We start from the raw sequence: 10,002 nt of genomic DNA, 5'->3' as shown, positions 1-10,002 counted from the left end.
GAACCTTTTAGCCTCGAAATTTGGCTCTTCTTCCTCCCCGTAAGACGGTTGACCGACATTGGGAAACGCATCAAACACCATTTCTGAATACGGATTTCTTTCTCCTTGTTGAAATTCGTTTGGCTGCTCATCGATAATGACTTGATTAACTACACCATATGAAGACGTCGTGTCCAATGTTTCTCCGTGAGCTAGCCAAATAAAATAATTGGACATGAACCCTCTTCGATATAGATGATTCCAGACTTGTTGAATACACTGCCATTTCGTATTTTCACACTTCACACACGGACATGGAAGTTTCGACCCTTCGATATATGACGGTTGAGATGTAACAAACATCATAAACGCTTGCAACCCTTCTTCAAAATCTTTGTATATTTGATTTGTGTATAGATCTATTCTTTCATACATCCATCTTTTTGCATTGAAAGACATTTTTTTTGTGTTTTTTTTCGTTTGGTGGGATTTTTTTTTCGCTTGCTCGATGGTGATCTAAACGCGTGGGGTAATATTCTTGAGAATTGCGACGGATGTGCGACGGACTTGCGACAGATGTCGGCACACGTTTTTCACCTAACCCTACGACGGATACCGATGGACAACCGAACCAACGACGGAATGCGACCGTTTGCGACGGACATTCTGAGCAAAAAAAACACGTTTCTTACCTAACTATACGACGGAGACGGTGCGTCGTATATCCGTCGCTAAAAACGACGGACTGCGTCGAACTTTTCCGTCGTAACACTTGCGACGGAGAAGACGGTCGGTATCCGTAGCCAATAGTTACGACGGATAGTCCGTCGTATACTTCTGTCGGAAGTCCCTCGTTTTCGGTCGCAAAGATTTTGCGACGGAATAGTCCGTCAAATTCCGTCGTCTTATGTTGCGACGGAAACCTACAGATCAGATTGTTTTCCGTCTGCATTCCGTCGTTAGCCGTCGTTAATTTTAGTGTGACGGACATATCCGTCGCAATGTCCGTCGTATTTTAGCGCTTTTTTTGTAGTCATTCTTGGTCATAAGTCACCGTTTGAGATGTTATTCGGCTCTTATCCCAACAATTCCAAACTCCGCACCTTTGGTTGCTTATGCTTCCCTTGGTTGCACCCGTATTCCACTCACAAACTCGACCCTCGATCATCCCCTTGTGTCTTTGTCGGTTACTCCTTAACACAGAGTGCGTTCTTGTGTCTAAACCCAACCACTTCTCGAGTCTATACCTCACGACATGTGACCTTTTATGAATCCACATTCCCTTTTTCCAACCTATCATCACCATCAACCTCTTCTTCCTCACAAGAATCTGACCCGTACATCCCTATTTCACCTCACTCATTGGTTCCTTGTGGTCCACTCATATCGACATCTCTCCCGACTGCGCCCCTGGCTCAAGCTTCTTCTCTTGTCGATGCAACACCATCACTATCAACGTCCATACCTGCGTCTTCACCAACCTCAGAACCTATGTCTGTTGCTCACTTCGACCAAAACACAAGCAACCCGTCAAATACCACTATTCAACCTATCCACTCCACCGGCGACACCATTGAACCAGACACATATCCTCAGCCTATATCGATTTCTTCATCCCCACGCAACAACCATCCCATGACAACCCGGTCAAAAAATAACATTACCAAACCCACTACCAAATACGTTCACCATTCGACCGTTACCTCCCATCCCGACATAGAACCCACAACCGTGTCCCAAGCTCTTAAATCTTCCCATTGGAGGCAAGCTATGACGGTGGAGTTCGATGCTCTTGTCAAGAACGGCACGTGGGAATTAGTTCCATCGGACCCTTCCTATAATGTCGTCGGATGTAAGTGGGTGTTTCGCATTAAACGTCATTCTAATGGTTCTTTTGACAGGTGCAAAGCTCGACTTGTGGCAAAGGGATTCCATCAAAGACCGGGAATTGATTATCATGACACATTTAGCCCGGTGATCAAGCCCGCTACCATTCGCCTTGTTCTAAGCATTGCCATCACCCGAGGATGGACTTTACGTCAACTAGACGTAAACAATGCCTTCCTACAAGGTACCCTTCATGATGATGTCTACATGATTCAACCTCCCGGTTTTGTTGATCGAGACCGGCCGTCTCATGTTTGTAAGCTGCACAAGGCACTCTATGGTCTTAAACAAGCACCAAGGGCATGGTACACCGAGCTACGAACATTTCTACTATCCTCGGGATTTCACAACTCATTGGCCGACACATCTCTCTTTGTTCTTCGGGATCGTGATATTGTGCTCTATGTTCTTGTCTATGTTGATGATATTGTCGTCACCGGCAACAACACATCCCAATGCCAAAAGTTCATCAGCATGCTCTCGGACCGCTTTTCTATTAAAGACCTCGGGGATTTGACATTCTTCCTTGGCGTCGAGGTAACTCGAACAACCGCCGGTCTGCATCTTTCTCAAAAGAGGTATATCTTGGATCTTCTTGAACATACGCATATGGCAAATGCTAAACCCGTAGCTACTCCAATGTCTTCGACCACATCATTGGTTTTGAACTCGGGTGACCTCTTGGATGATCCATCCGAATACAGAAATGTTGTGGGGAGTCTTCAATATCTCAACTTCACTCGCCCGGATATTGCTTTTGCCGTGAATAAGTTGTCCCAATTCATGCATCGGCCCACAACCGATCATTGGCAAGCGGTTAAGCGTGTTTTGAGATATCTTGCTGGATCATCATCACTTGGCATTCTTTTGATATCAAACAACTCCATGCATCTCCATGCTTTTTCGGATGCTGATTGGGGTGGGAACAAAGATGATTTCACCTCGACTAGTGCTCATGTGGTCTACCTTGGCCGTCATCCCATATCATGGTCTTCGAAAAAGCAACGCACGGCTGCGCGGTCCTCCACCGAATCTGAATACAAGTCTGTCGCCTCTACAGCCGCTGAATTACAATGGCTATCCTCTCTTCTCTCGGAACTCGGCATCACCTCGCTACCTCAACCGGTAATTTACTGCGACAATGTCGGTGCAACTTACCTTTGTGCCAATCCAGTTTTCCACTCCAGAATGAAACATGTCGCCATTGATTATCACTTCATTCGCGGGCTAGTACAGGACGGTTCTCTACGTGTGACACACGTCTCATCTCAAGACCAACTCGTGGATTCTCTCACCAAGCCGCTGCCTCGAGCACGTTTTGATCTTCTTCGGGTCAAGATTGGTCTCGCACACGAGCCACATCTTGCGGGGGCGTAATGGAAGAATATCTTCCTGATATCTCTTTGATATTTCTGTTTCTATATTGCATCCTAATCTCCTCCTTATTTTATGTCGTTTGGTTACCTTAAGCGTAACATACACATGTGTATATATGTCCTTCTTGTATGTATCACAAATCAATGAATTTCATTCTTCCGAAACCCTAAGTCGTTTAGTGACTTCTTGGGTGTCATGCGCAGCAAAGATATTTGAAGAAGACATATTGTCCGGCGAATATTGCACAGATTAGGCGGTGGAGATGACAAGAAGAGATGATGGCGCCGACAAAAAAATTAGGGTTGACTCTGATACCATATAATCAATAAAAGGAAGCTTGGTATTATTAATCACATATGAAGGTATTTATACAAATAGGTTAACCTAATAATACACATGTAAAAATACATATTTATCCCTCTATACAAAAAATCTATATCATCACCACATCAACACCATGTCATAAAAAAATACAAGGTTATCAAAATATATCAATGATATCACGTCATTAATTAAAAATAAATTAATAAAATATAAAAAAATATTTAAAAATACAAATTTCAAAAAATAAAAAAATAAAAAATTTGTTTAGTTTTTTTTTAATTATAACTATACCATTAAGTTCGTTATAAAAAAATTAATTTTTATAACAAAACATCTAATAGCATATAACAAAACATTTGAAACTTATTAGAATCCAATAGATCATCCATCTTCTCACTACTCCAACACAATCTTCTTAATTCTAGAATTTTAATTAATATTCAACCACCTACGCCAAGTTAAACTCCTGATAGTATATAACATTAATATATATACATGTACTTATATATATACATGATATATTGATATGTATAAATACATATATACACAATATATATTTATACGTATCAATGTTTAGATATATATATATATATATATATATATTTATAAACAAGCATATATAAAATATATGTATTTAAACATATATATTCGTATACATATTTTTAAATTTATTTTTTCAACTAAAATCTAAATTTTCAATCGATATTCGTTGGATTCCATTGGAATTTTTTTAATAAAAATTTCCAACCGAAATCCGTTGAAATTTTTTTCTAATTGACATCCTTTGGAAATACCGTTAGAATTTTCAACCGAATTTTTCAATTGAATACGTTGAAAATCCATTGAAAAATTTTCAACAGACAATCCATTGAAAAAATCCGTTGAAAATCTGTGATTTTCTTTTTGTAGGGATGTTATATCAATTTTGATTTTGACTCACCATTTCCTTCAAAAATATTATTAAAAAACAAAATAGATATATATACATATATGTATATATTATGTATATATATACACGTATACGTATATATATATATGCATGTGGATATTTCTATTTCTATTTCTATTTATTTTGTTTTTATTGATTTCTTTTGAAATTTTTAATTTTTTTAAAAGAAGAATATATGTATTTTGATCATAACATGACAGTTGATGTGGTAAGTTGTAACCTTCAGTGAAAGTCCAAATTGACACAATATGGTTCGTAAAATACCACGTAAACTATGTTGGTTAAATATGATTTTTATTTTGATAGTTGAGGTTTTATTTTGTCAAATTTGACAAGTTCAAATATTATTCTTCTTATTTTCCTCTCTTTTATTATAAGTTTTATAATCTAAATTATGATGAATTTAAGTGTAGGATTTCTTTTTGCATAAGTATAATTAATTATGATTTTTTATAACCCCACAATATTTTCAAGATTTAGTTTCAAATATTTCGAGATTTAAAACTATATGCACCAGTTGTATCATATGCTATAAATTTTTAATTTTACGGATTGTCAAATGAATTTAGCGACTAGAATTTCCGCAGTAGCCATGGATCCATGGATGGGTATTGCAGATGAAATATGTGAACAATTATGCAATTAAAGCTTTTGTGATTACATTTTTATTACCGTGGATGGAGTTACATATTGAAATAATATGATAAAATGGTTTATTAGATCGGTTCGGTGAGGAATTGGATCAAAGGAAGGAGAATAGTAGACCTAAATCCCCACCAACATATATATATATATACACATACATATATATATATATATATATCCCTTATATCCCTTATAATTACGATAGATGTGGTTATGTGTTTGCGCAATTTAACAAAGAAAGTGGAAAACTAATACAAGCTTTTATTATCCCTTTTTAATACGGTAGATATGGTTACATATTGAATAATATGATCAGTGGTCCGTACAGAGTCCTCATCATGGGCACTCTGAACTTTTGCCCGGACCTCCGTAGTGGTGTGTTGTCCCTTACCTTCATTCACAATCTCACCTCCAAATTCAATCCTTTTTGCAAAATCGCCCATTCCCTTTACTATTTCTGTGGTCCAGTATCCCACGGGTACCCCATTAAACACCAACCACCATTGTTTGTTTACAGGATCCTAATTACAAGAGATTTTACTATTACTATTACATTTGCATGACCATGCAATTTGAATTGATGACTACGTACGTACGTCATAAATGATATCTTTTGGTAAAAAGAAAAGGCACTTACCCTTGAGATTTGGAGTATGAATTCTTGTTGATCACCATCATAGATAGATATGGGGCTCATGACAGCACCTATGACGAACTCTCTGTTCGTTAGGACAAATCCGGGACAATTAGCATTGTAGCAGCCCGTTTGATTGTATGAATCATCCTGTTTTTGGTAGAATGTGCTTGCTAATTATACATCTCGTTCGAGATAAAGATATATGACAATGGAACGAAACATTTGACTCGTCTAGTGAAACTTACTGTCCAAAATATGAAGAAATGTGGCTCTGTATCTCCAAACCCATACGGGTACACCTGATATAAGAACATATAAGAAGCAAAAACATGTTGATATTATGAAACAAATATTTTTGTACAACGAGAAGTACCTGCCAGCCAGCTTCCAAGGTGCTGACACCATTGGCATGATCCTCACTCACGGCCCACATCTGAGCTAAGCTGAATTCGTCTCTGCCCCACTCGACATAGGGTTTCCATACTGCTATGCGCACCTTTCCTCCAACAAGTGGACCCCAATTGCGTAGTATTGCCCACTAATGCCCCTCGAACAGGTAAACATTCAAGTTCCAAATGGAGAATGAGCAAGTAGTATAGATATATTTCATGTGCGTGTGTATGTATATGTATACCTCATGTTCGCTTAGATCATCGGCAGCATAAGATATGTTTTGTGGTGGAAGCCGCTTCTTCTTCTTAATGGAAACTTCTCTTAACAAATCTTCTCTTGTCTGCCGTATGATTGGAACGGTGTTCTTCGGGCATTTCCCATCCTTTCGCCAAATATGATTCCACAACCCCAACGGTTCGTCCATTTTGCGGTAACCATCTTCTTCTTTGAAACTATTCATTAGAAAGGCGCTTGGCCTCATCTATTTATAGTATTGCAATCAACACAAAGAAACATGAGATTTGAATGATTAGCTTATGAGAAAGGAGTTTTGAATGGTAACACCTTAAGGACAGCACAACACAAACCGCATTGTAAAATATAAGAGAAATGATTAGCTTTTGAAAAATCCCAACACAACTAAAATTTGATTTAGAACTAACTTGGACGGTGTGGTTTCTGAGCAAAGGATGATCCAAACCCGGTTGATCCATGATATGAACACAATCTATTATTCTTCCATCTGGACCCTGTCCGAAAGTGAACGACAACAATTACACACACAACATTACAAGTTGGTTACTGATTTTTTTTCTTTGTTTATGCATTTTATATATCGTGAAATATATATGTTTGCTATACTTTTGTATACATATGTGTATGTATAGATATACCTGGATGGATTTAAGAGGAGTTTTGTTGCGTTGTTTCAACAATCTTTGAATTTCTTCTTCGGAGATTTTGTGTTTTCCTGCAGAATCTACGATTACATTTGCTATAATCACAAAGGCCAACAAAAAAGTGGCTGTCCAATTATTCATGATTATAACAAAATGCTAACGATATTCAATCTTTCTCTGAATAATTTTCCATTGGCTGCGGGTTATATATACAATGTAAGTGTGCAATATATGGAATTGAATCTTTATGTTTTTAATATAGGGTTATATAGATGTAAAGAGATCTGATTCTGATAATCAGAATAGGTACGATAAATATGTAAATATTAAGAGATTCAATGTGCATTTTACAAGAGTTCAATAAAAAAAAATGAAAAAGGTAATTTCTCTTTCCGTAAAATTAACTATCTTAACAAAAATATGGAATTGAATTTTTCTTTCTTTCTTTTTTTATTCTGAAAAAAATCAAGAAAGACGAACTATCCATTGGATCAAATGGAACAAAATTTCCCTTTTGTCTCAACAAATATAAATTAGTTGTTGCGCCGCGTGATTTATTTTGTAAATTACCTTATGATGAATTTTATGATTAATTTACAATTGGGAATATCCTAAAAAAAACTTTCAATTTTGTAAAAAAATTTAAAAAAAAATTGTCATTTTTATCAAACACCACCACACAGTCTAATGTCGTTCGAAATTTGAAAAATTAATTATTAATACAATTAAAAACTAAAATTTAAAATTAAATATATAATATAATATAAAAACCAAAACAATAATTTAAAAAAAATAATTATAATTTATAAAAAAAATTAGTTATAAATATATTTAAAATTTTAAAATAAAATCTAATATAAAAACAAAAAACAAAATTTAAAAATCAATTATAATACATTTAAAAATAAAATATATATATATATATATATAGATACATATATATGTACATAAATACAACACATACATATATATACACATATACATACATATGCATGTATGTATGTATGTATGTATATATGTATCAAGAAGAGCAATCTGATAATCTCAAGACGAGTAACGAGACCAAACCTTCAATTCCAACACATTGTTTTTAGCCTTTGATGACGAGTCTTGTCTTGCATCGATGAGAAAACGTTCGCTCCGATGGGTTTATGCCTTTCTAGAAATGTAGTCAACTCTCATGTTTCATTCGTCTTAATAGCCTTAATCTCCCCATTCGTGGACGTGTTCCACTTTTCGTTAATGGTTCAACAAAATCGATATATCGGTTTTGTGTCTGCAAAGAGACATCCTATTGTGCTCAGTATGGAAAGGTTAGTGACCTTTGTATGCAATTCTCTTCACAGTACTTCTTGAACTCATTCCACGAAAACTCACCGCAACGATCAGATCTTACGAATTTAATATCAAAACCGCTTTGTCTTTCAATAAGAATCTTGAATCTTTTGAGTGTCGAAAACACTTCCATTTGAACAAAACCGGCACATCCCACTCAAGATTGGGTGACTCAACTGGTAAGGAAGGGAGCAAAACTCCTTCTCAACTCGGGTTCGAGTCCTCATTTGGGAAGGAACATTCACATGCGTTTCCCTGATTCTCTAGGAGATGTAGCTGGGCCAAAAATCCTGTGAACTTTCATATTATAAAAAAAGGCGGATACATCCCTTTGAAAACACTTCTATACATCTCGTTCCATATAACAGATAGATGACAAAGGGCGAAAAGTTTGACTCGGTTCATAGAAACTTTCGGTCCAGTATATGAAGAAACGTGACTCATTATCTTCGTATATTGTTGGGGAAATCTGACACAAGAATACGTCAATATGAAACAAAGATGAAAAATGCGACGAGATAGCCTAAAATTGATATTTACATTCAATTGCTTTTTGTAAGAGTTCACTGTAAAATGAAAAAACGAACCTTACGTTTACTAAAATTAAAATGCAGTATAATTTAGGGATCTTGATCTAACCAGAATGAGTTTACAAGAAATGTATTATAATGTTCTTTATACAATATATAAAGCATAGGTACATGGATATGATTTCAGTGTATGTTATCACTTTTCTAAAAACGTTTTTTTTCCATATACTAACACATAGATCTCTGAAACACTCTTTTTATTTTCAATGGATCGTAATCCAACGAAAGAGACGATGTCGAAATGGGGTTGCAAATAAACCATCTTTGTGGGCTATACAACATCCATGACGAATCTCATAACCACGTGTTATTCGAGTGCCAATACTCATATCCTCTATAGTAGAGTGGCCATTTCGGTTAATAACCGAATAACCGAACCGAACCGAATTGAATAAGAGCGGTTTGCTTAATAACCGATCGGTTGAAGAAGTTTTATAACCGTTCGGGTTCGGTTCGGTTAGGTTAATAACCAAATAACTGCGGTTATCCGATCGGTTATGAGGGTTTTTTATAAATGTTTTAAGTTTTAATCTTTCCTCGTTACTTTTCTTACAGCTCGCTTTTAGTCTTTTACCATCCCTCTCTCAGACTCACGCGACCATCTTCGACAAGCTCCGTCTCTCGTCTCGTCGTCGCTGTCGCCGTCACCGTCGAGGGTCTGAATCGCCGTCCCCTCTCGTCTCTCTGTCTCCTCTTGTCTCTCTGTTGCCTCTCGTTTCGGATTCGTGGGTAGGTTGCCGCTTTCTTCTCCAGATTGTCGTCGTCTTCCCTCCGTCGTCGGTAGTCTCATCTCTCTCAGTCTCTGCCATGGCTCTCCATCTTCTCAGGTTCGTTGCCTCTCAATCTTTGTATCGAATCTGTTGACTGGTCCGTCTCTTTCAGTCTCTGTCATGGCTTCTCCGATTTATGTTCCTGAGTCTCATCGGTGGTCTCATCTCTCTTAATCTTTGTATTCCTGAGTCTTGTTCGTCATCTCTTTTGTGTTGT

At 36.8% G+C, this 10,002-nt stretch overlaps 1 protein-coding gene across 1 annotated transcript; it reads right to left on the bottom strand.

The window, feature by feature from the left end:
- Positions 1-5,612: 5,612 nt before the first annotated feature.
- LOC104817590 lies at positions 5,613-6,615 on the bottom strand. The gene is made up of 5 exons (XM_010546840.1): positions 6,433-6,615; positions 6,172-6,336; positions 6,044-6,097; positions 5,799-5,945; positions 5,613-5,618 (listed from the first exon to the last, which is right to left on the bottom strand). The coding sequence occupies exons 1-5, from the start codon at positions 6,613-6,615 to the stop codon at positions 5,613-5,615; spliced, it is 555 nt and encodes a 184-aa protein (XP_010545142.1).
- Between the last annotated feature and the right edge of the window lie 3,387 nt (positions 6,616-10,002).

This window comes from Tarenaya hassleriana, unplaced genomic scaffold (genome assembly GCF_000463585.1).
Source record: "Tarenaya hassleriana unplaced genomic scaffold, ASM46358v1 Cleome27, whole genome shotgun sequence".
NCBI classification, from domain to species: Eukaryota; Viridiplantae; Streptophyta; class Magnoliopsida; order Brassicales; family Cleomaceae; genus Tarenaya; species Tarenaya hassleriana.
Note: the sequence above shows the minus strand (reverse complement) of the source record. Positions and strands in the feature narration are given on the sequence as shown.